A 23,702-nucleotide genomic window follows, 5' to 3' on the forward strand; every position below is an offset into this window, starting at 1 on the left:
AGACGCGCGCGCTAGCAGGAAGCGCCGAGGTGAGGTGATTTAAACTCTGCAGCTCTTTATCGCGTTGTTTCTTTATATCTGAGGCCTTTAGCCCGTGTTTTTTTGAACACGGGCTAAAACGCGTTTCACGCGCGTGCTCATTTCGTTCTTTTAAGGTTTTCGCAAAGCAATGTGGGATCTGAGGTTGATGTATGCAAATTAAGGCTGAGCCTCACCTGTGGTTGCCCCGCCCCCCCCCTCGTGTCCCTCACACATCATCACAGACTTCATTAATAATTAAATGTCAGAACGTCGCCCTGCTTTATAGGGCAGGATGCTGAATGTATTCATCCAGAAATGTACTTGATTAAAACGTGGCCAAGCTATTTAAGGGATTAAACGAATGAACATTCTTTACAGCCTCTTAAATTTGGCCCCTGACCGGCAAAGATGGGCAGAAATAAATATCATATTTCTGTGATGTTGCAGCCTTTAAAGCTCGGAACACAGAACACTTGTATCGCGATGCCTGAAGTGTCAGACGGTGTCTCATATCTCAATATTAATAACGTAGTGATTTAATTACCTTCCCTCCTGACCAGCAGGTTGATTCTCAGTGCTGGGTCAACAGAATGATCCACTCAAGAACGATGCAGACTGAGTTCATTTAGAGTCCATCCACCATTTCAGCTGTGTACTGTGTACTTTCACTATTTTCTCAATAAGTAATCCAGTTTGCAGGACAGAGTACTTGTTTTTACCTTTTGTATAAGCGGATAGGGCACGTTTAATTTGAGACGGGGAAACTAGTTTGTGCTGTAGATTATCTAAATATGTACTTTTTCCCCCCCAAACATGGTGAAATCTGTCATATCTAAATATATGATGTCAGCGATGTGAATGGATACATGCACACACACACACACACACACACACACACACACACACACACACACACAGAGGAGGGCAGATGGCGTCAGCAGTGTGTCGGCGACCTCGCCCCACTCTGTCTTCCTCTTGGGACCCCTCCGACAGCAAATGAGTCTGGCAAACAGGTGGTGTGTGTGTGTGCGTGCGCGTGTGCGTGCGCGTGTGTGTGTAAGAGAGGGGCTGGAGAGACATAAAGTCATCCACAGTGAGACGTTACTCTTCCCATGTTCAAAAGCAGCACAGTGTATACCTGGGGGCCGCCACTGGTCTGCAGGCTGCAGACTGAGAAGCTATGGCTAGCGTTAGCATGCTAATATTTGTTTATCACTGCAACTTTTAAAATCTGAATAAAATACTTATTTTTTTGTATATAAATGCAGATTAAATATTCAGAATGTGTTTTTTTTTCTATTCTCAGCAACATTTTTCACCCCAAAAACAAAACCAGGGGAGGAACATTTCCAGCTTTGTTTCCCTCCCTCGTCTGCTCCTTCCTGCCTTCTCTGAATGATTGAATCCCTGCCCACCATGTCTGCAAGCACAGGTATGGCAACGCAACACTTTATATACAGTACCTGCATAGACATTGTGCAAATATTGTTGAAAATGCAATATTTTTAATTTTTTTAAAACCCTGATGTGCAATAAAATGATTTTCTTTGGTTGATCTGATGCATTTCTAATGATTCTGTTGTCATTGACCGTAACATCATTGCTTTCGTGGTCCATGTTAAACCGTTTTTAATGATGAGTTGTTGTTTTTTCCTGATCTTTAGGGCTGCATGAGACTCTGGCGCTGCTTACCGCTCAGCTGCACCCTGATGCCAACCATAAAGAGGACGCCGTCTTCCTCAGAAGTGTCTTCAGCGAGAAGAGCCTCAGTTACCTCATGAAGGTACAAGAGTTCGTGCCATATTTGACCTTTGCACAAACACGAACGAACGCAAGCCTTGCCAAAGCGTGCGGCACAATGTGTCTGTATCTAATGACGTCTTGCTCCCCAGATCCACGACAAGCTGAGGCAGTATGAGAAGCAGAGTCCGGCTCCAGTTCTACACAGCGCCTCCTGTCTTGCAGATGACGTAGGCGCCATCTTTCCTCGATAATGTTAAACACCAAGTAGACGTTCATTTTTTATTCAGCTATGGCAAGTCTTGTGAAGTAGATTCGGATGAACATTTGGGAATGCTTTTGTGTTTTTGAATCTGTTCTGTAGCTGGCTGAAGAGCTTCAGAACGGAGCGCTGAAGGAAGCGGAGAGGGAACTGCTTCGCTTGCTGAGCACTCCTCACCTCAAGGTACGCACACTTTGTACGGTTGCTCTTCTTCTTTTACAAGCTCTTAAAATCCTGTCCGTCTGTGCGCCGGCCCATGAAGGCGGTGCTGTCGGCCCACGACACGGTGGCTCAGAAGAACTTTGACCCGGTGCTGCCGCCGCTGCCGGACGACCTGGACGACGACCTGGAGGAAGAGTCTGTGAAGATTGTCCGCCTGGTGAAGAACAAGGAGCCGCTGGTGAGGCTAAATAATAGCTGCTTAGCTTTCTGGTGCGGTTTACCACTTTTAAAATCGTGTGGCAATTAAATGGTCTAAATAAATATTTTTATGTTTTAGAAAAAAGAATTTGGGGGGGGCTGGATGAGATCATTACAATATCCTAGCCAGGCTGGGTGTTTCCCCTATTGCTAGCCTTTATGCTAAGCTAAGATAACCACACCCCCTTTTTAAATTAAGCATACAGATAGATGTCTAACTTCAGCTCTATTGTGTTTGGAAATGCAATGTTGATCTTTTCCACCAGGGAGCGACCATCAGGAGAGATGAGGCAACCGGAGCCGTCATCGTGGCCAGAATCATGAAGGGGGGGGCAGCCGACCGCAGTGGTGAGACGAGCAGCGCTCGCCCAGATCGCTTGTTATGTTACTGGGGGAGAAAAAGGCAAGATGATGAAATGGCCCAGCTGCAGCAAGATGATTAGACCAAAGTGAAAGCATCTGTTTCATGTTGACGTCGAATCGTAACCTTACGCTCCAAATGGACCTTCCTGTCTCGATTCATACACGGAGGAGAGGGATTACGTCGTGTAACCTCATGAGATGAAATCCTTCAGATTAGTGCCAAAAGATTTCATATTTTGAGATTACAAACGAGGCTGTTTGCCATGGAGATATTATTGACTTCGTGCCAATGGAAATTAATTTTTTATCCATATATTGTACTTCATAAACCAAAAATACTGTTAGTTGTACTTCCTTTACTGTAAATGTCACTGCATTTGTGTTTTTCTTGGCTAGTAAACTTGCTTTCAGCACATTTGTGGGTATGTGTTACGTTTGTGTCTCCAGGTCTGGTGCATGTCGGGGATGAGCTTCGAGAGGTCAATGGAAATCGGATAACCCACAAGAGGCCCGACGAAATTAGTCAGATTCTGGTAAAGGAAAAAAAAACCGTGTCGTACTCGAGACGCTGCAGGATTAAATCCCCGATCGTCATGGTGATCATGCTCTGATGTCTTTCATCAGTCCCAGTCACAAGGCTCCATCACGCTGAAGATTATCCCAGCTGTTGCAGAAGAAGACAAGCTGAAGGAAAGCAGGGTGAGGAAACTTTATCCAAACTTTATCTAGCCCATGTTTCAGAGGCGATAACGACCAAACTGGGAAAGGATGTGTCGTTTATTTATTTATTAGATCCAATACTCGATTGAGATCTCCTCTGCCGATGATATTCCTGCTCCCTGAAGGTTTACCTTCGGGCTTTGTTTGACTACACACCCTACGAGGACAAGGCCACCCCGTGTCAGGAGGCAGGACTGCCATTTAAGAGGAGAGACATTCTTCAGGTTGTTAGCCAGGAGGATGCCACCTGGTGGCAGGCCAAGAGAGTGGCTGACTGTAACCTGCGTGCTGCCCTAATCCCGTCCACACAGTTCCAGGAGAGGTACTCACCATCGGCTCCGTTGTCAAATTATAACAGTGTGTGGGATTTGAAAATGAAAAAATGATGATTGCGTTCTATATTTTTCCCCAGACGCCTGAGATACAGGATGAAAATGGGTCCTTTTCCTGCCCCCATGTCCCCAAAAGCTCCTCCATGTAAGCCCATTTGACTTCTGCAGTCTAAAATACAGGATACGCATAAATGCACAATGAGCTTAGACCTGCAGATGCAGCGTGTATTGGCTTACATCTCATTTGGCCAAGGAGATAAAGAAAGAGAGATTATGGAAAGGGAACAGGGGATTTAAGGTTAACCTCTAAAAAGAAATAATCCATCGCCTTATAATACAATGAAATAAAACGAGGTGGCTTGAAAAACAAGACCCTCGACGTAGTAGAAATGCTGCAGAATGTTGGGAAATGTTTCAGCACTTTAAATTAGTTTTATTTTTATAGACGATCAAATAGAAATTCAGATGTCTATAAGTAATTTTACTTGTTAAACCTGTGAAGTATTTCCATGCGCTGTCTCCCTGTGACCATTGCAATAAATAAAAAGAGTTTGACAGCAAGAACTCTTTCAGAGTAAATATACTTCAGAATCATGATAGTGGTAACATTACAGTATCGCTGTACTCTGTTGCTCCTTTATAATTTTGTGTGTTATTCCTTGCAATGCTAACCTCAGATGATTGTGCTGAAAGAGGTATGTATTCAAAAAACATGTTAGAAATCAGAATTTCTAAATCAAATTAATTTGGCTCTCCACCTAAAACTTCATAAATTAATTTTGGTTCCCTAATTTGCCGATTTTTTTTTACCTTTTTATATCCCCAAATCTTAGTTGTTACTGCATTTACACTTCCTCTACTTACCCTGCCTTCTCTCCCCGCATGTCGTCCTGCAGAAGACGTTGACGGTACGCTGAATGGGAAAGACATAGGTGAGCAGGCGCCGTCAATGCGTGGACACAGCAGCATCTCATTCCTGCTCGAGCCGCGTGTTCATCCATCCCTTCTTTCTTACGAGGCTTTCTAAAATGAATGCTTTGGTTTGGTGAGGAAAAGTTGCTTTCAAACGCAGACACCAAATCACATAAAAGTTGAGTTTGTTCCTTGATCTGAATCTGATCTCGTCACTGGTCAGATCGCTGCACTCTGCCCGGCTTACATTTGCATGTTTTCCCACAGCTGGCCTGCGCAAAAACGTCCACCTCAGGAAAGATGGGCAAAGTTCACCAGGAGAGCCTCGTACTCCGGATGCCAATCGCACTGCGTTCCTGATTTATGAAGAAGTAACACAATATCTTCCCCGCCCCGGCGAAAGGCCTCGCCTCATTGTGCTGATCGGTATGGCAACAGTGGGAGTCGGGGGGGGGGGGGGCTGCCACGTTAAAAATAAAAATACTGCAGAGGGTAGAATCAGTCCTCATCACATGATCGGTGATTATGTGTTCACAGGTTCCCTGGGAGCTCGGATCAGTGAGCTCAAACAGAAGGCGATTGCAGAAAACCCTCGGTCTTTCGGTTTGGCCGTACCGCGTAAGTTTTTGTGCCTTGACCTAATTTTTTGTGTGACTTTTGTACCCTCTTTGTTGTATTTGTGATTAAAACGCTGTGGCAGTCACCGGAGGGATCCAGTAGTAGACGTAATCCTGGACATACAAGATTTAAATTCAGGGTAGCTGCATTTGTTTTGTTTTTTTTTAAAAGAAGACATTTGCTTTAATGAAATGAGACGAAGCACCGTCAAGCGTTTCCTACAAGTTGACTTTATTCTCGATCTACCATTCCCTGCATGCCCGAGAACCTCCACATATATCTGATAATCAGTTCAAGTAAACACACAACACTTGCAATATTTATGTACATATTTTATAACTGGTATAAAATCATAGACACCACTCGAGCCAGGAAGTGCCATGAGAAAGAAGGAGTCGAGTACCACTTCATCTCCAAAGCGGCATTCGAGGCCGACGTTCAGAACGGCAAGTGAGTGTTGGGACGGCCTCCGCTCTGTTCATGAGCGTCTCTTTGTGATTCCGTCTGATGAACTCATGACGGTGTTGTATTTCAGATTTATTGAGTCTGGGGAGTACAACGATAACTTTTACGGCACCAGTTTGGAGTCCATCCACAGAGCTCTGAATCAAAACAAGGTCTGTCTGGTGGATCTACAACCAGAGGTCAGTGTCCCGGCTCTTTACGTCCATCACCTGACGGGTACGAAGGCTTTCATTTAATGCAGCCATATCTTGGTTTCTTGTTCAGGACGGACACACGGTCAGAATAGTTATAAAAGGAGGATTTCAAATAATCCATCACTTCCTTTCTTGGTTCTGCCGCCATAAATCCATTTACAAGGATTACAGAAACAGATTATTGCAAATCATTTTACTGGTCTCAAAGACCCAGACAATTAGTGCAGATGCCTTGCATATGAAATTTAATAGTCAAGATCAACATGACAAAAAATCCTAACTCAGTCTAGATTTAGCCAACAAGTCAGGATTTAGCTGAACTGATGCTTCTGTCTCCTGGTTTCTGGATCAGGTTGAATCTTGATGGAACCGTATTAGTGCTCCGGCTGCCCGGCTGACCGAATGCATTTATTCTCCGCATGCAGGCACTGAAGACTCTACGGACGGCAGAGTTCAAACCTTATATCATCTTTGTAAGGCCTCACATTTATGATCAAGGGAAACTACTCTGCTCGTCTTCCTCCCTCAGCTTAGGGGTGACGGTGAGATGAATGAACATCACGAGTATGATTTTTAAACAAGTTATAAGAACTGTAAATTATTAAATGCGTTTTTCTTTCGACCCTGCGCCGTTCTGAATCTCTCCTTTGCGCCAACCAGGAGGAGGACCTGCAGGAAATGAAACATTCAGCTGAGAAGATGGACGAGTGCAATGGCCACTGGGTGGACTACGTTCTGGTGAAGAAGGACCCAGCCAGTGCCTTGGCTGAGCTCTTGGTCATCCTGGAGAGGGTGCAGATGGAGCCTCAGTGGGTGCCTGTGTCCTGGGCGAGGCGCTAACCCGGTTGGCTGTACCGGACTGATTCAGCGGACAGAAGATCGCAGGAAGCCTGAGTGTATAACCGCTCTGCCAGGTTTGTAGTACGAGACTCCTGAAGCAGAGATCCGTTACGAGACGTCGGCTGTAACAGCAACGACGACGTAAAGTGCCAAATCCAGAATTAAATACGACTGAGAAAGAAAACAAATGAGCCTTTCTGTAGTATTTCGGGAAACCATTTACTGCAATAACGATAAACAAAAGGAAAATATACATGTTTGTATTGTGCGTGGGAAAACACCTTTACTTCCACAGCTTTTTGATTGACATGTTCTTCTCGCTGTCTTTCTGCATCACCTGAAGAAGAGGACGCAAGTCTTAATAAGCAGGTAAAGGTAAAATAAAATCACTGCATACCTTCACAATGTGAGCACTTGGGATTAGAGGAATCACTTCACAACTAGATGAGATTCAGTCGTGTCTGAAATCTCTAAAGTGTAACTGAGTACAGGGATGAGGCGGAACACGGGTTACACAAACCTTTGCCACGGCCATCTCAAAGTCCTCCTGGGTGACGTGAACTCTCCTTTCTCTCAGAGCATACATTCCCGCCTCTGTGCAAACACCCTGAAAAATACACCAGAGTCCGGTCAGCCGCTTTCTCTCTTTACCGACCGCTACAACTCGATGGCTTGATTCTCACCTTGACCTCGGCACCAGAAGCTCCAGGCATCAACTCGGCAATCTTCCTCAAATTAATGCCACGCGTCAGGTTCATCTTCCTGGAGTGGATTTTCAGGATGTCCAGACGGGCCTATCGACGTAGATTTAATATCTTCAGATACAAAACAAAAATGCGTTTAATGCTGGTATTTCTCAAAGCCCTACCTCTTCGTTCGGAGGAGGAAACTCAATCTTCCTGTCAATCCTGCCTGGCCTGAGCAGAGCAGAGTCCAGGATGTCAATGCGGTTGGTGGCCATGATGACCTAAAGGAGTTAAGTTTAGACAAATGAAAGAACGATGCGTAGGTCATTGAGCATTTAGTTCATCGTGTGTGAATAAACCCGTTTCGCAATACCTTGATGTTCTTTGTGGCCTCAAAGCCGTCCAGCTGATTCAGCAGCTCCAGCATCGTCCTCTGCACCTCACTGTCGCCGCCCGAGCCTCCCTCCAGGCGGGACGACCCGATGGAGTCAATCTCATCCATGAAGATGATGGATGGAGCGTGCTCCCTGGCCATGACGAACAGCTCGCGCACCATGCGGGCGCCTGGAACGAGAGCGGGACGCGTCTCGAGTTACACAGCCAGGTATTTGTATTCAGGAAGAAGAGATATCAATGTGAACGTTGTATGGAGAGGAGACTGAAGCATTCACCCTCGCCAATGAACTTCTGGACCAGCTCAGAACCAGACACCCTGATGAAGGTACAGTCGGTGTGATGGGCCACAGCTCTGGCCAACAGAGTCTTGCCTGTACCGGGAGGACCGTACAGCAGCACGCCCTGCACAGACAAAACGCATCAGTATCTGCCGCATGATGACGGGCACGCTTTAAATCTGAGCGGAGACTCCCACCTTGGGCTGCGCGATGCCTAAAGCCTCAAACAGCTCCGGATGCTTCACAGGCAGCTCGATCACTTCCTTGATTTCCTTGATCTGCTTGTCCAAGCCGCCAATCATTTCGTAAGTGGAATCGGGCACCTTCTCTACCATCATGAGGGAGACCAGAGGGTCCACTTTGTTGGGCAGGATCTTGTGCAGGGTGTAACTGTCGTTACGCAGCGCGACACGGCAATTTGGAGTGACCTGGTGAGAACGAGATGAACGATTATTTAAGGATTCTTGTGTCCTGATTTTGCACGCTAGGAGCGAATTTAACTTCTCACTGCTATTCAGTTTGTACTGTGGTGGCTTAAAGGCTAGTTCATTTTTGTTATGGAAAAGTTGAAAACAATCCAAGTACCCGTTATGTGTAACCGTAATTAAAAGACAGCTACAATACTAACATCGTTGATGTCGATGTTCTTGTCCACATCCACGACAAACTTTCCTTCTGGATGCACCTAGGATTGATGAGAACACGCGTATATGAAAGCCGAAACTGTCAAAGAAATCATTTGTGTGCCAATGAGTACAAGTACACAGAATACCTTAACCAGCACTTTCTTTTTGTCCATGACCCTAACCACTTCTCCTACGTAGGAACCTTGCTCCTGCAGCAACTGTAACTCCTCACGAAGAAGACGCACTAAGAGAGACGTGAGGGATGAAGTTTCTCTATGGATTTATACGATCAAGCAGGAACATAATCTAAAGTACACAAATGCTGAATAAAGTACCTTTGGCATTAAGTTCATTTCGTTGTGCCTGAAGACGCCTGAGATTCTGGCTCTTATCATTCACTGTCAACTGTAAGTTAAACAACAGTTTAGCATGTACAGACAAACAGAAGTGTTACAATCAGAGACATTTCCATCAGGCTTGAGGACACATTATTCCCTTACCTGCAACTCTTCTATCTTGGACAAGTAGTACTGCCGCAGACCCGAGCCACCTTTACTCTCCCCCATCTCCATCTGAAGAAAAAAGAAATTGTTTAAAAATCCATTGCCGATTTCTTTCCAGATCCACTGCCATTTCCCAAATGAACTAAAACCAAATAATATTTCGAGCTTTCAAAATGGAGAATAAAAAATTGCCGAGAAATAATTTTCAATTGGTCAAATTCATGAACGGAATAATTCAAAATAAACTAAATCGCTGGGAAATGGTGACTGACAGACATATCATTGAGCCTAATTAGCAACAGGAGACGCAAATTACGCACAAATTCGATCCGAGCAGCTAAATGCACGACATTTGAACTGCAACAAAACGCCTCCTTTACTTCGAGATTAGCGTCTTCCATCGTAGTAGTGAAAATAAAGATAACTATTCATTCAATTCACAGCGAGTACTAGCTTAGCGAGGTTAGCTACAATGAGACAGCAAACCGGCAGCATATACCAAGTTATTGTCTGGAAGGAGTGACATTTGAAAGATAATTCCTCAATTAAATCCATGTCGCCAACTTAAATAAAGAATGCAAATTAAAGAGCATTTGTAGTACCGCTTGGTAACATATTAATAAAACCAACAAAACGGCAACAAAAAATACTTACATGATCAATAACCTCACCGTCCATGTTGGATTTTTTTACTTCCGTTTTGGGTACTGACGTATTTCCGTAGAATTTCTTCTTCGATATGATAGTAACGCACACATCGCCACCTACAGGTATCATTTAAATAATACACAGAAATGTTCGGCTGTAACGTTCTCTCTCAAATTAGTCTGAAGGCCTCCTGATCCTGGTTAACAAAAAAGAACTATGATGCAAAAAAAATAAAATGGTTTTAACAATTGAGACTACACCCTCCGGAATATTTTACATGAAATATATACAACTTTTGAAATAGATTGTGAAAAACATTACAAGAAAATAATAATAAAACTTCAGTGCAAGACAGTAAAACTTAAGCAAATTTATTGTTAAAAAAAAAGAAAGAAATTCTCAAAAACTTTAAAGGCCTCTGATTGATACATAACATGCAAACATTTTAGAATGAGGCTGTACAAAAACAGTTTGTACACATTTCTTAAATTTGAAGCGCTTCCCACAAAACAAAATGGCACACCGAAAACTGATAACAAGGAATGTTTAAAAGGAAACCCAGTCCATCTCATGGAGAGCAATTTCAACACAGCATTTCAATGAAAAGCTAACAAATGAAACTTTATAAAGAAGTTTTTGGTGCATTTCTTAGTTGACATACTACGATTGTTATATGTATTTTAGGCTGGATACATCTCTTGGAAGGACGGAGCCTTCAATTCAAAGAATATGTCACAGTTCATCTTCCAGACATTAAACTCAAAACAAATGAAAAAAGCATGTAAACATTCAAGATGGAAATAAATGCGAACTTACAGCTCGACATTGTATTTGTATTAAAGGAATCTTATATTTCATAACATATCCACCCAAAAAAAATACCCCACACACACAACCACTCCAAAACAAAATATAATTGATAAAATGACTCTTTTGATTCATAATAATTCCTGTGTAAGTTGTAAGGCAGTTTAACAATTGCAAACATTTTTGTAGATGATAGTTATTTTCAAATTTGTATTTTTGCCTGAGACCAAAAATCAGATATTCTTCTTTTCTAAAAGAAAATATGGCTTGAAAATATAAAGGTAAACATGAACCATTTCAAAATAGCACAAAACGCGATGGTGGCAAACACCTGGACAGCACCAACGCTTAATATGTTTTACACATATTGTACCAAAATATTGCAAATAATAAAGAAGGCAAAGATTACTCAAAGAGGCTCAATATAGAAAAGCAAGGCAAACAAATGATTAAGAACATATTCAATACCACTTTGGTCCCACCTATGTTGAAGACTTTAGATTAATACGATATAATCATGTGGAATTAGACATACTGTGAGTGAACCTTATATGCACCTCGCTTGGAAGTGGGTCCCACTAACTCATTCCACTATTAACTGAGCAGACATCAGCTTTTGATGCATGAACTCGAATGGCTGAGGAACACGTCTTTAGGTTAGTCGGATACCGAAAACCTGCTCCAGCTCTTGTCTTCTCTGCTGCACCTGAAAGGAAAACGAAATGTCAAAGTTGGAAACCACACAATAAAACATCAAGTATTTACATTAAGCAGTGTATCAGGTAGTTTAATTCCTTACTCTGGAATAAATGTATCTGCCCACTGCCTCTGGTACCCAGGGCCCCTGGTAGAACTCGGTCCGCCTCTCCTCTTCTGGGTTTCCTGTCACATCTGTCATCAGCTGTAAGAAAAGGAACGAGTCATTGAACACGGGGATCAGCTTCATGAACACAGAAAATCAGGATGGTGTTGGCCAGGCGATCAGCAGCATATCGTCTGATTCTTGTGATCGGAGCATGCTTTTATCAAATACCGGAAAAGCAACAGTGAACTCTGTGACTCATTTCTGAGAAACAAATGTTCCGAATTAATTCAGAAGGGGGGGGGGGCATGAAAGAAACTAAGGAGAAGAAATTCAACAATAACTTTACAGTGCACTATACACAGGTTGACCTTCGTAGTACTTTATACATGGATTGTAGTATTTTGCCATCCTATAAAGACTCCTGATTTGAAACAGGTGACGTTACAAGTGGGATCAAACATTTACTTTAAGATCTCTGCTCTGAGACTTGAGCCAGTCTTGGATGAAGTCCTGTGGATTATTGCTGAAGCTCAGCATGAAGTCTCTCTCAGTCTTAAGCTGGTTGATGTACTCGATGGTCTCGTGGATCTGCAGCGGATACATAGATGAGACATTTCAAAACTATTCTCCAAAAACGCCATTGAGGCGCAGTCAGACTTGCCTTCATCTCCAGCGCAGCAATCTCCTGTTGGTTGGTTGTGGAGGACAGGAAACTGTTCATCTGGCTCTTCAGCGGGTCGTCAACCTCCACATCGATGTCGTAGCACGCCGTCTTCTTCTGATCTGTGGGGTCCACGCTGCTCAGGGGGGGGCACAGAATTCAAAAAGATGGGCAAAGATATTTAGAAGCACCTGAAGAATACACACAACACATGCACATGCACGTGCACATCCCTACCTAATCATGTGATTGATAATGATGGGATCAGGGTGCTGCAGCAGGCCCGCCAGTTTCATGGGAATCTCAGAGAACCTCATGCGAGGGCAGCCGAAGATCTGAATAGCATCGATGTGGAATTTAGTATCACATGCTAACAAAAAAGTTAATTAAACATAAAAAAAAGAATACATTTGAGCTGCACATTCATCCAATCCAGTTGATGCACAATTTATAATTCATGAGTAACTACACATTTTAAATTATTGCTCAAATAAATACTCTACGACTTTACATGATGAATCTTGATCCTACACAAAAAAAAACTTCATTCTCCTTCAACTAGGCTCATGCATCAGTTAATAATGTTAATTTGTGGAATATAATAAAACTAAATGTCTCCACATTTAATTTGATCAAAAGAAAAAAAGATGTTTAATACATTTTTACTGCCAAAGGAACACTCTAAAACATTGAGTTACTTTGGCACCGCATCAAAATGGCTCCATTACCTGTCTGAAGTAGCGGTTGCAGTTAATGTACTCCTTCTCATGACAGTCCTGCAGTTTGTTGTTCTTGATGTAGAGCCAAAGAGCCTGCATGATGTTGGCCCGTGTCTGTGTGTGAACGCCCAGCAGACGGGCCAGACGTGGGTCCAGTTTGTACTGGGGGGGCTTGGAGAAAAAAAAAAAAAGAAGAAGATAAAAATGTGTACGAGGAAAAAGGACCAGAAAGCCGTTCAACTGTTTGCCTGGCAGCGATTCAGAAAGAGGGGGAGGCGCACCTGGTGGTCGAGCATGAGCAGGAGGGTGCATTTAACGTTCACGTCGCCGGGCCTCTTCACCTGGAAGCCGTCCGTCTCCTGAGTGGTGGGCATTCTGTGCCACTGCAGAGAAAAGTAACAGAAACATTCCAGTTGAGCCAGAGGTGAGAACTCAAACTGAAATATTACAATAAACTTACAAGGCCCAGGGTCAGTTTGGTGTTTATACCAATATGCCAATCATACTGATGCTTCGAATAGGCTGGTTTGACCCCATCCGAGAGATCAAGACAATTGACCTTGAAACTAAATCGCCGTGTTTCGCCATCAATCCTTTGTATTCAGGTCTAACACGGCCATGTTGTGACAATAAAGGCCTTCTGAGCGTTTCGTGTCCTTCATGTCTGCACCTCCATCCCTATCCAAAGAGCACCTCCAGCAAAGCCAATCCAGGAGGTCCTCCTATCCGTGCATATATATATTTCTTTGACAATTCAAAGTAGGTCGGACTGAACCCTCTCCTCCTTCTGTTTCAACTTTGAATGCTTCCAGCTGAGCTTCATTTTCTGGCCAGGTGCCGCATGGGTTTGGTGAGCTACAATGTGACGTCGTACCTCGACCAAGTGGTTGTCAGGTCCGTAGAGCTCCTTGTCGAGCTCGATCACGAGGCTTTTGAAGAAAGACGAGAACTTTTTTTTCTGCTTGCCAGGCTGGAAACAAAAAAGGCAAAGCATGTGAAAAGAAAGCAAAAAGACTTTATCTGTCCATCTCTCTACGCCGTCGGCCCCCGCCCTCCCTCCAGCCCTGACAAAGACAGATTGCACAACACAAACGCTTTTTCTCTCGCTCCATGCAACACTCCCACACATGCCTGTGGGGAAACTAAGACAGAAAAGAGCCCCCCCCCCTCCGCCGTGTGGCCCCGGATGACACAATGTTTTGGGTTGAAACTGATGGAGGGAGGGGAGACATGTCAGCGTATGATATGTAACAGCCAGTGGTTTCAGTTCCCCGTTCCAAAAGAGAACATGTGTGTGTGCGCGCCTGTTAGAAGATGCTGGGTGGAGTGAGCAGAGAGAAACAGACATCTGGCTGCAAGCTCTTTGCCAAGGACTGGAGCCAACCGGCGCCGTGAGACTGAAGTTTTCAGAAACACAGAGGCTGACGCACTTGGAGCCAGACCACACCGGAACAACGGTGAAACGGATCAGGAGGATTCGAACGGAACAAGAAAGTTATTCGCTTACTTCCTCCAGAAGTTTGCCCTCCACTCTCAGTTCCCACGAGGACACCTTCTCTGCCTCCTCGCCCTCGGGCTTGCTGGGGTTGTACGTGTTGGAAATGTAGATCCTGAGCTTGCGTTTTTGCTGTCGTAGGGATGACCGAGCAGATATAAGAGGAAGTCCAGCACAGCCATGAAATATAATCATGTTTGTTCATTTGGTGCATAGATTGCTTTTGCTTCAAAGAACAAATCACACTTGGGTATTGGTGGAGAAAGAACGCTCTTCACGAGACATGTGGAATCTCCTCCTGCAGCCACACCGAGCTGGAGTCGACTGAGATATTCAACTACTATGAAACGCGAGCTGCTTTTAGAGTCAAAGAAACGCGCCAACTCGGTGGCCATTTTATTAGCTACACTTTTACACTGTAACCGGATCAAACAAAACACCTCTGCCATATATTCTACCCTTATGCAGATAAAAATGTTCCCGGTTTTAGAGTTGATTTTACCGACGTCTAAAAGCAGAAAGGGGCTTGTCCTCGTTTTCATCTTGCTACTAAAGCCAAGCCACATTCCTCCGATCCCCTCCTCAGGGGAAGGCAGCCTTGGCATATGGAATCTGTTATCATCTCATGTCTTTAATGTTAGTAGAGAAGAAAGTTTAGTTAAAATGTTGCACTTTTCTGCTCTCAAATCCATGACTTACATGTTCTTATGCGTTCATTTGAAACCTGAAACCGCAGCTAGGAACTATTCCTGTTCTGTAAAACGCATCTTATTAATTTTTAGAACTATTTACTTGTTAGTGCTGCCTGAGGGTATAGGCCATCTAATTACATACTTAAATGCAACCTGTTTTAAACCTCTAATTGGTGCAAGTTTCATATGCAAGTCTATACTGGAATGAAGCGTTACTGTCAACAGGTCCGCCTCAAGAATTCACTCATAGCTGTCGAGTTGAGCATCATCAGGAAACTCACGGATGTTAACACCCTGAAATAAAGCTGGGGAATAATGTTACCATGGTGACGAGGCCTGACAGTAAACACCCCATTTCGCCCCGTCATTAAGAGATACCATAATGGGCTTCTTGATGGCCTCCTGAATCTCCATACGCTTTCGGGCAATGGTTTGATCCAGTTTTCTCTCAAAGGCCAAGAGATCCATGTAGGCCTGAGACTCCGGGACCAGGTCTCGGATCTAAGAGGGGGCCAAGAGCAGGACGTGAACGTCGAGGAAACGCAGCCACATGTAAAGCTGGACGTGCGTGTTTGAAGCATGATTAAATACTTTCTTACCCTCTGTGGAAGGACCTTGTCAGCCATTTTGCGTCTTTTTGGTCTAAAAACATCCACAAGAAAAAGGATGGTTGTACAAGTATGCATGTTAACTTTATTTAAAATTAATAAAAACAACAACAAACACGCAAAGGACGTGGTGTGTACTATTCATAAAGTTGTCTCATCTTTTAAAATTCACTTGTGTGTTTCTTTAATTAAATTCATCGGGACTTGAGGAATCTGCTTCGGGCCCTCGGGCTCATTGATCCCGCTCGATTTAGAACCTTGTTCCGAGACGAACATTCGAGAACAAATGCTCGATTGTCAAAGAAAGAGAAAAAACCTGTAAATCCTGCTTTACATCACAACTGCCCACATTTAAGAGCGCGGAGGTTGACGCGGAGAAACGGGCCATCATGTGCGCCGCTTCGTAAGCAGAGGCCGGTCATGGGATTGTGTCTGCGTGATCTGGGCCGTGCTCGTTGCAGCTCAACTTCACAAACAGACCGCCAACAGCAAATGGGGGGGGGGGGGGGGGGGAAAGAAGCATTCCTTCTTCGGCTTCTCTACAAGCTGAAGAAAACATTTTATTGTGTTGTGAAAATGGGTTTGTGCATTTTTTTTTTTTTATTAAAGTAGAATTCAAGTCTTTGTAAAGCACTTTGAAAGTACCATCATCAAAGTATTCATCGGAGAAACAGCTTTCAACACTTTACCCTCGTCTTAGGCCTCCCAGCGCCTCTTGCTGCTGCTGCTGATGATGAAGGAACCGCTTCCTGGAGGCATCCATGCTGGGGGGGCCCATGCCCGGCCGCATGGACACGTTCCCACCGCCGTAAGACGGGCCAGGCAGCTGGCCCCCCATCGACCCCAAGGGGGGCCCCACTCTGTTGGGCGACATCCCCGAGCGCTAGAGGAGAGAAAGAAAAGAAGCTGAAACTGCTCCAAAGTTCATTAAATACTGCATTAAAACAAAAACTGCTGCGTAATAAACGAGTTTGTTCCTTTTCAAATTAAATGAAGCGAATTATAATGCATCTGTTTACTTTTAGGAACATATTCATCCGACCGCACAGCTAACAAAAGACGGGGTTTGTGCTCCGAAAGCGATGCTGATCGATATTTACTTTGATTGATAAACACAAATCCAGAGTGAACCGTGTCTAATGGCTGTTTTCATTTCTCTTTTATCTTCTTGCACAGATGCACACGCAGCCCGAAGTTTCACAAACTAATTGATTCCTCTCCTTCCTGCTGATCTCTTTGTTTGGCCCGCAGTGACAAACCGGACAGCTGTCAGAGCGGCTAAAAGCAGGAGAATGGACGCAAGGCGGCTCTGATCGATGGGTGGATCAGAAATGTTTCAGGATCTATTATTATTCGCGCATTAACACTGTTTGCTAAGGAATTGCACACCTTTTTTTTTTTTTTTTTAATGCGGAAGTAGAATCGACATTTTGACGATATAGAGAAAACTAACAATAATAATGTTTCCTTTAACTTCTTTTCCGCTTTTGATCAAACCCAACTCTATTACTTTGTTTACTAATTAAAGCACACGCGGAAGGAGACTTTCAGCTGAGCCGAGTGAAGGCAGACCACGCCGCACGATGTTCAGCGACACTGTCTATAAAGTTAATTTAAACGCGGAACTAACCTGGGGGTAAAGGGGGCAGCTGTTCACGCTGCGCGGGGGGTATCCCATCCGCATGCCCGCGGCGTGCCCGACGCTCAAACTGTGCATGTTGGGATTCATCGGCGAACCCGAGAAACCTCCTCTCGATGCCATCTTCTGGGTCCAGAAGTGGTTAAAAGTCTCACGAACTTTAGTGAATGTCGGTTCGACTGCGAGACTATTGATCTATCGATCTATCTATCTATCGATCTGCTCAACGGGGGGGAGGGGGCGTCACGAGCGCGACTCGGCGAGCTCGCAGACCGCGTTAAAGGAGGTCAGCTCCTTGTTTGACGTCCGCACGCTGTCAACAAGAAGCTAGCTAGCTAGCTAGCGGTAGCTGCTATCCGTTCGTTTCAAGTTCCGGCATTTGGCTCTTCCCACAGCCGCTTGTTTAACGAACGCCCGGCTGCGGCTGTTGTCTGTCACCCCCTCCCGCTGTTCTCGAGTATTCGCATCGCCAGATATTACTTAATTTACAGCGAGGCTAATGAAAATCGTGATACGGTCTAACTTGTGACAAAGTCTAAGTACTCTTAAAAAGTAAAAACTGCCTCCCCGCGATACGAAAGTGCTGCCTTCAAGAGTGTCGGTAATTCCAGTGTCGCCACACGTTTACGGTTCTCACTAATCTCACGGAATTTATTTGTGTATTTTATTAAACAAGACGTTTCCCTAGATGTTCCTAAATGTTTTTCTACCTTTCGATTAATTAAATGTATATTTTATACATGAACACACCCGAACTATAATTATTAATACAGAATGAAAAAGCCTCTATTAATCCATTGTGTAGCACTCTGTCATGTTGTTTGTCAAATGAAAACATTAATTTAATAATTACAAGCATTTAAAACATGTTTTATGAAACCAATTCACTATTCTTAAAATAAAAACTATTAAAATTCACTGACCTAATTCAATTTCAAACAGCACAAATCATGTACAAAGCAATAATCAATCATGTGTTTCTTTACTCTATTTAGTATTTTTTGTAGATATGTATTATATGTATGTTGGGGAAACTTTTTTTCTGTCATTATGTGTACTTCTCACAGCCTGCATTAAAGACTCCAAGGTTTACTTTTAAGGCCTGCTAATCAGATGAAAGGATATCCGAGTTTAAGAAGAGCGTTTGAACGCAGCATCGCCATCAGTTCTGAGAAGATAAGAGTTGCGTGAACTTTGTTGCGATTAAAATTTCTCAATTCCAGTAGCATGAGACCAGTGTCTTCCTGGGTTAGGGTCAAATTAAACCTTTAGGGAGAAACAAAAAATGTTTCAAGAAAAAGTGCATAAAAATGAACTGATGCCTCTTCCCTCGAACAACAGCGCCCCCTGTTGGTCATTACTTATAAATGCCAAAGTCCTAACAGGTAACAAATCATTTATTATGCTAGACAGATGAAACAAACTGAGCCATGATAGCAGCAATTCAACTATTGGAATATTTACACTATCACTTCACACCAAGGATATATGTAACCCTTTACAATGTAAACACATGATATGTAGACAAGAAACAAGCAGATCTATCCACAAAAAAAAAAAAAAACACTTTCTGTAGCAAATGCCTGCTCGTACATTTAGAGGTTCAATGATTTTACATTTTTAAAACATGTTTCCACAGGTGAATGTCAAACTGAGTATCTTTCTCTCTCTCTCTCTCTCTCACACACACACACACACTTAAAGTAGCTCAACTGGAGAATTATGGGCCTGACAGTGAGTGTGAAAATAAAAGCTAAGACATTAGATTGTCTCTGATATTTTTTTAAAGAATGTGATCTTATAGAAATGTGAGGAAATATAAGTACGTACACCTAATGGCTAATCCTTTCTGCGTATGCACACTTTCACACTTCACACAGCTTCCTCTGCATGGCCACCGAATTACTCCAGAATCAACTTCTGCGTGGTGAGAATCACATACGATGATACAAGCCCCCCCCCAAAAAAAACCTGAAACAAAATTAACAAAAAAAAAGAAAAAGAAAATAAGTCTCAGATGATTTTATGAAAGAAAGAAAAATCTGTCAAGTATAGAAAGGGAGGTCTGGACCTGCTTCTGCGGCGCAGGAAAGCATAAATGTCACCTACAACATCAACGTCCATCGATTTCACATAAAGACCAAAGGGAATTGTTCTCGGCCTTCGTGTGTGTGTGTGTGTGTGTGTGTGTGTGTGTGTGGGTACGTTTGAATGTACACACACACACACACACACACAATGGTAGGACAATGTTTGTTCGTGGCAGAGAGCCTCATTGAGGGAATGTCTCGTCTTTCATCAGCATGCGAGGGCTTTCCTGGTTGTCAATGCGACGTCTGGGACCCATCATGTCTGTGGGAATAAACAGGGGGTTGGATTTCACAAGATGAGTACAGAGATTCAGGGAAGGCTTTCTTGAAGTTGATGTTCTAAATATTTGACGTACATAAAGTACAAACTGCTGAAAAGACAAAACAAAAAATAAGGTTAAGGATTCTTTAACTTACTGTTCTTATGCTTGAATGATTTGGATCTTCTGGGCGAGTTTGGGTTCTGAGATGGGAAATCAAAATGTTTTCTTTCGTCGAGTGGACAAATCAAAATGAATGAATATTTTTTTTTTTTTATGTCTTTCTGACAATTAAACAGCATAAAACTCCCCACGTTTGTTCTGCTAATCATTTTTGATTTTAATATTGAGAATAGGAACGTACCTTATCAGATTTTCTTTTCTTTGCTTTAGAAAGAAAGTCAGAACATTTCAGGTTACACTAATCTAACGTGTGCTCAACTTCATTTGATCGCGTCAATCGGCATCGAGCGTCCCGATGAAGAGGCAAGAAGCTGCATCAATACCTTTCTTTTCTGCCCCGTAAGACCAGTCGTTATCATTGACGTCATCGTTGTCCTCTTGGTCGCTCTCCGACTTGTTGTTGGCGTTGTTACCAGTGACTATTCTGTAGGAGATTACACAATGGTGCTGCTAATAACGGCTGGATTATAAAACAAATACTTTCTTTGTTAAAACTGGATTTTGAGATGTCTGTTGCGCTTACTTTGTGTACTATACGGACAAGGAGAATAACGTGATGATTAATGTGCCACCACAAGATTAATACTACAATTTACAACAAATACTTTCATAATTGTGTCATCATGCTCGTTGTAAAAGGATGAGTTTTATTGCTCTTGCAGGACAAATGTCAAAAATCCATCTCTAAGCCGTCTCACCTGCGATTGGCTATGCGGCTGCTGTTGCGTCCCATCCCGAGGCATTTTTCGAGGTGCGGGGCAAAACGCGAGGCAGCAATGCTTCGGTTGCAGTTCGGACACACGCACTCCTTGTTCTTCCACTGGTTGTACACCTGGCCAAACACGTCCAATCCTGGCTGGTCCACAATTTCTGAAAATGTCAACAGATGAATCGACTGTCCTGCTTCATAATCACCAAGGAACAGTCCTGGAGCTCAAAATACAAACTTCTTTCCACCGCTGTCATTAATATGAACCGTTCATCACCAAGTGGGTAAGGGTGGTTGAATTGTATTGTGTTTTTAATGTAGACTTTGTCCTCACCAAAGCCTCTCATGCTTTCTTGGTCCGTGTCATCCAGGAAGAAATAGCCCTGCTTGACAGCCCTGTGGACCTCAAAGCAGAGACCCAGGCACGCGTCCTCGACCAGGTCAGACAGGATGTCCTGCGCCAGGCCCTGGCAGGGACAGGGGACAGAGAGACACCGGTCAGACCACTGTCTGCAGATGCAATCTGCATTTCCAAAGCCACGTACTTTGCTCAACTGTACCTCCAGCTTGCTGTTGTCCAGGCTGGACATTGAAACCTCCTCCATTTTCATTTGCCAGAGCTAGCAGACGAGCCGACGCTGCTGTGGTCGGTCATGCTGAAGCGTCGGACAGAACAGGGCTGCAAAGAAAAGGGGAGGAAAGGACGTTTTGATTCGTGCCACGGCGCTTGATGCCTTGCGTGTGATGTGGCTAGTGCGCGTTGGAACGCTGCCAGGGAGACGCGTCCCACGTTTATAACCTGAGAATAACACACAATAGAAAGAGCGAGCGTTCCCGTCCAATGAAGAGTCGCTGAGCTCAGACCTGGCCGGAGAAAACAAAGAGCGCGGCTATGACTGGAGGAACTGAACGTGCCAGGGGGGGCTCCAACAGAGGTTAAAAGCCCCCCCCCCCCCCTCCCGCGGGTAAAGCGAGCACATTACCGTCACAAATACGCAGGACTCGGCTCATTCCACGCCCGCAGGTGGGTTAAGTTTCATTTTACTAACGCTCCGGCGAGCCTGGTCCCTGAACTCAACACCGCGACTGCACTGCGGCTGTTCGCCTCTCAGCGCCTCAGACGCACCGCGAAGGGCGCAGAACTAGCCCCGAAGTCCCGGAGGAAAGTCTCCTGTCGACGGACGCCGCCATCACGGCGCATCGAATGGCTAATTGTGTTTATTTACCTATTTGGGAAGGCATCCATCTTTACATCACAGAGATCAGACAGTAACAATCGATCGCTGCACCGGGTTTCCGCCGAGCGGCTACTCATCGATGTGAACGCGCGTCACCAGGGGCGCGCAGGCAGGAGGAGGAGAAGCAGCCTTCATAATCTTATTCCTGATTAATGCCTGAGAGGAGCCTGGACTTGGTTGTTGGTGTGAAATCAAGGTGAAAGACATTTCCCAGGGAGAATACGAATAAGATTTGAAACTTATTTTGGTCACGTTTCAGGCAGAGAATCGCCTCAAACATTTACAAACTCAAAATGTGGCTATTAGAAATATGCTTTAGGCAGCAGCCGTTTGATGTCACTCTGATGTTCACACCTCAGCCAACACCCATAAATATTTCAAAGAGGAGTCCTGATTCTTCCAGAGCAACAATCCTTTTTTCTGCTCCCATTTTCCATTTCATCTCATCTTACATTACAACCCTTTCCAATTCGTTCTTTGCGTCGTTCGTTTCATCTCGTCTCTTTATTCGTTGCCTTGGTTATACGTTTCCCGCCCCCCGCCCTCTTGTCCACAGTAACCAACCAACAGAGGAAGTACACATTAGCATTCATACAGAAGAGATGACACAAACAGGCACAAACTAAATATATCGGTCAGGGCTGATGGTTCCTTCTGCTTCCTGTTCTTCCTCTTCATCAGACAAACCTGTTACTTGGGACCTTCTTCCAAATTCCTGGATGCTCCCAGTTTCATTCTGAATGGTAAATCCTACATTACCTGTCTTTGGATGTAACCCCTGTGCACTAACATATCAGCATCAGACATCAGTGGCATCTGCATCCTCAGGCCTGCTAACTATTCCAGGCGTAACTAAATGCTTCCACGTAAACCAACACAGATTTAGATGGATTTACAAACAACATTTGAGAGAAATGTTCTTTTGAATATGGAAAACGTTTCAGATCTCTGAACGCAGCTGATGAATAATGTGAGTAAAAACAAAAATGTAGCGTTTTCAATTTTTTTTTATTTTCTTTTTATCAGGATAACAACAATAATAATGTCATCTTCAAGCAGATGAATGACTGAGGTCTGAGCGCTTTCTGTCTCTGCTCCTCTTCCTCTTCGTGCCCTGCACAGAAGCAAACATGACGTTTCATCAGATCTCAGCTCAAGACAAACGGGGATGCTGTGGAGCACGAGGCGCGCGTCTCTGCTTACATAGTTATCGCTCGCCGACCATTCTGGGTGCTGCTGCTCGTGGAGTTCTTTGTCTAGTTTAGCTTTTGTGTAATATACATCCTGCTGCTCCTGCGACAGCGACTTCCACTGCGGACAGAAGACAACGGACAAGTCAGTCAGGACGCATCCCGCACCCCGGCGAGATGTTTTAAATGCGAGCGTAAAAAACATCCAGAAACTAAAGGTTTCACCTTCTGCCCCAGAGCCGCGTTCACGGCCCCGTTCCCCAGGAGCCGGATGCTGAGGTCCACGTGCGGCCTTTGCTCATTCAGGAACTGCATGAAGGCGTTTGGCGGCTTCTTCACGTACGGATGACAGCCGTCCGACTTCTTGTTGGAACGATTCCTGCGACACGCGAGAGAGCTCAAGTTACCAGACGGCAGCGGGATGAAAACACGGCAGAGAGCGAACTTACGTTTTTGACTTGGCTTTAGCGGGTTTTGCTGGAGGAGCAGCAGCAGCAGCAGCAGCAACGGCGGGAATCACAGAATGCGGGACAAAGTAGAACGGCTGTCCATTCCTTCACGGAGACGACAGGCATTAGAGCA

The 23,702-nt window shown here is 44.2% G+C and overlaps 4 protein-coding genes across 4 annotated transcripts; 1 reads left to right on the plus strand and 3 right to left on the minus strand.

The window, feature by feature from the left end:
- Window positions 1–1,416: 1,416 nt before the first annotated feature.
- Window positions 1,417–7,052, plus strand: LOC137914488 (MAGUK p55 subfamily member 3-like). Its single transcript, XM_068758026.1, has 18 exons — window positions 1,417–1,453; window positions 1,686–1,804; window positions 1,914–1,991; window positions 2,126–2,206; window positions 2,286–2,423; window positions 2,710–2,791; window positions 3,254–3,339; window positions 3,431–3,505; window positions 3,652–3,848; window positions 3,939–4,003; window positions 4,536–4,553; window positions 4,755–4,790; window positions 5,038–5,196; window positions 5,308–5,388; window positions 5,745–5,838; window positions 5,924–6,032; window positions 6,473–6,589; window positions 6,708–7,052. The coding sequence occupies exons 1-18, from the start codon at window positions 1,417–1,419 to the stop codon at window positions 6,885–6,887; spliced, it is 1,752 nt and encodes a 583-aa protein (XP_068614127.1). The 3' UTR covers window positions 6,888–7,052.
- Window positions 7,053–7,087: 35 nt separating this feature from the next.
- On the minus strand, window positions 7,088–10,068 carry LOC137914493 (26S proteasome regulatory subunit 8). The gene is made up of 12 exons (XM_068758031.1): window positions 10,031–10,068; window positions 9,374–9,445; window positions 9,209–9,278; window positions 9,020–9,117; window positions 8,876–8,932; window positions 8,445–8,675; window positions 8,245–8,371; window positions 7,947–8,137; window positions 7,756–7,854; window positions 7,571–7,681; window positions 7,408–7,494; window positions 7,088–7,224 (listed from the first exon to the last, which is right to left on the minus strand). The coding sequence occupies exons 1-12, from the start codon at window positions 10,052–10,054 to the stop codon at window positions 7,171–7,173; spliced, it is 1,221 nt and encodes a 406-aa protein (XP_068614132.1). The 5' UTR covers window positions 10,055–10,068; the 3' UTR covers window positions 7,088–7,170.
- Window positions 10,069–10,380: 312 nt separating this feature from the next.
- On the minus strand, window positions 10,381–17,573 carry LOC137914492 (SWI/SNF-related matrix-associated actin-dependent regulator of chromatin subfamily D member 2-like). The gene is made up of 13 exons (XM_068758030.1): window positions 17,442–17,573; window positions 16,501–16,694; window positions 15,803–15,845; window positions 15,582–15,704; window positions 14,524–14,643; window positions 13,891–13,986; window positions 13,298–13,399; window positions 13,026–13,187; window positions 12,535–12,632; window positions 12,298–12,433; window positions 12,102–12,224; window positions 11,631–11,732; window positions 10,381–11,537 (listed from the first exon to the last, which is right to left on the minus strand). Exons 1-13 carry the CDS (start codon window positions 17,571–17,573, stop codon window positions 11,484–11,486), a joined length of 1,485 nt encoding a protein of 494 aa, XP_068614131.1. The 3' UTR covers window positions 10,381–11,483.
- A 2,149-nt stretch (window positions 17,574–19,722) lies between these two features.
- LOC137914494 (ataxin-7-like protein 3) lies at window positions 19,723–21,303 on the minus strand. Its single transcript, XM_068758032.1, has 7 exons — window positions 21,253–21,303; window positions 21,027–21,159; window positions 20,682–20,853; window positions 20,307–20,407; window positions 20,165–20,187; window positions 19,958–20,003; window positions 19,723–19,802 (listed from the first exon to the last, which is right to left on the minus strand). Exons 1-7 carry the CDS (start codon window positions 21,301–21,303, stop codon window positions 19,723–19,725), a joined length of 606 nt encoding a protein of 201 aa, XP_068614133.1.
- Between the last annotated feature and the right edge of the window lie 2,399 nt (window positions 21,304–23,702).

This window comes from Brachionichthys hirsutus, unplaced genomic scaffold (assembly GCF_040956055.1).
Source record: "Brachionichthys hirsutus isolate HB-005 unplaced genomic scaffold, CSIRO-AGI_Bhir_v1 contig_863, whole genome shotgun sequence".
Lineage (NCBI taxonomy): Eukaryota > Metazoa > Chordata > Actinopteri > Lophiiformes > Brachionichthyidae > Brachionichthys > Brachionichthys hirsutus.

What these genes read in the sequence shown, in the direction of transcription:
- LOC137914488 (XM_068758026.1), top strand. Translation starts at nt 1,417, where the DNA reads ATGATTGAATCCCTGCCCACCATGTCTGCAAGCACAG. An exon ending in GGGGGCAGCCGACCGCAGTG is followed by an intron (nt 2,792 to 3,253) that starts GTGAGACGAGCA and finishes TTGTGTCTCCAG; the next exon opens with GTCTGGTGCATGTCGGGGAT. An exon ending in ACGAAATTAGTCAGATTCTG is followed by an intron (nt 3,340 to 3,430) that starts GTAAAGGAAAAA and finishes GTCTTTCATCAG; the next exon opens with TCCCAGTCACAAGGCTCCAT.
- LOC137914492 (XM_068758030.1), bottom strand. Translation starts at nt 17,573, where the DNA reads ATGGCATCGAGAGGAGGTTTCTCGGGTTCGCCGATGAATCCCAACATG. An exon ending in CCATCAAGAAGCCCATTATG is followed by an intron (nt 14,644 to 15,581) that starts GTATCTCTTAAT and finishes TCCCTACGACAG; the next exon opens with CAAAAACGCAAGCTCAGGAT. An exon ending in ATTATCAATCACATGATTAG is followed by an intron (nt 12,434 to 12,534) that starts GTAGGGATGTGC and finishes CCCCCTGAGCAG; the next exon opens with CGTGGACCCCACAGATCAGA.
- LOC137914494 (XM_068758032.1), bottom strand. Translation starts at nt 21,303, where the DNA reads ATGAAAATGGAGGAGGTTTCAATGTCCAGCCTGGACAACAGCAAGCTG. An exon ending in TGGACAACAGCAAGCTGGAG is followed by an intron (nt 21,160 to 21,252) that starts GTACAGTTGAGC and finishes TGTCCCTGCCAG; the next exon opens with GGCCTGGCGCAGGACATCCT. An exon ending in AGAAAAGAAAATCTGATAAG is followed by an intron (nt 20,004 to 20,164) that starts GTACGTTCCTAT and finishes TTCCCATCTCAG; the next exon opens with AACCCAAACTCGCCCAGAAG.
- LOC137914493 (XM_068758031.1), bottom strand. Translation starts at nt 10,054, where the DNA reads ATGGACGGTGAGGTTATTGATCAT. An exon ending in AAAAGAAAGTGCTGGTTAAG is followed by an intron (nt 8,933 to 9,019) that starts GTATTCTGTGTA and finishes CATCAATCCTAG; the next exon opens with GTGCATCCAGAAGGAAAGTT. An exon ending in CCAGAAGTTCATTGGCGAGG is followed by an intron (nt 8,138 to 8,244) that starts GTGAATGCTTCA and finishes CTCTCGTTCCAG; the next exon opens with GCGCCCGCATGGTGCGCGAG.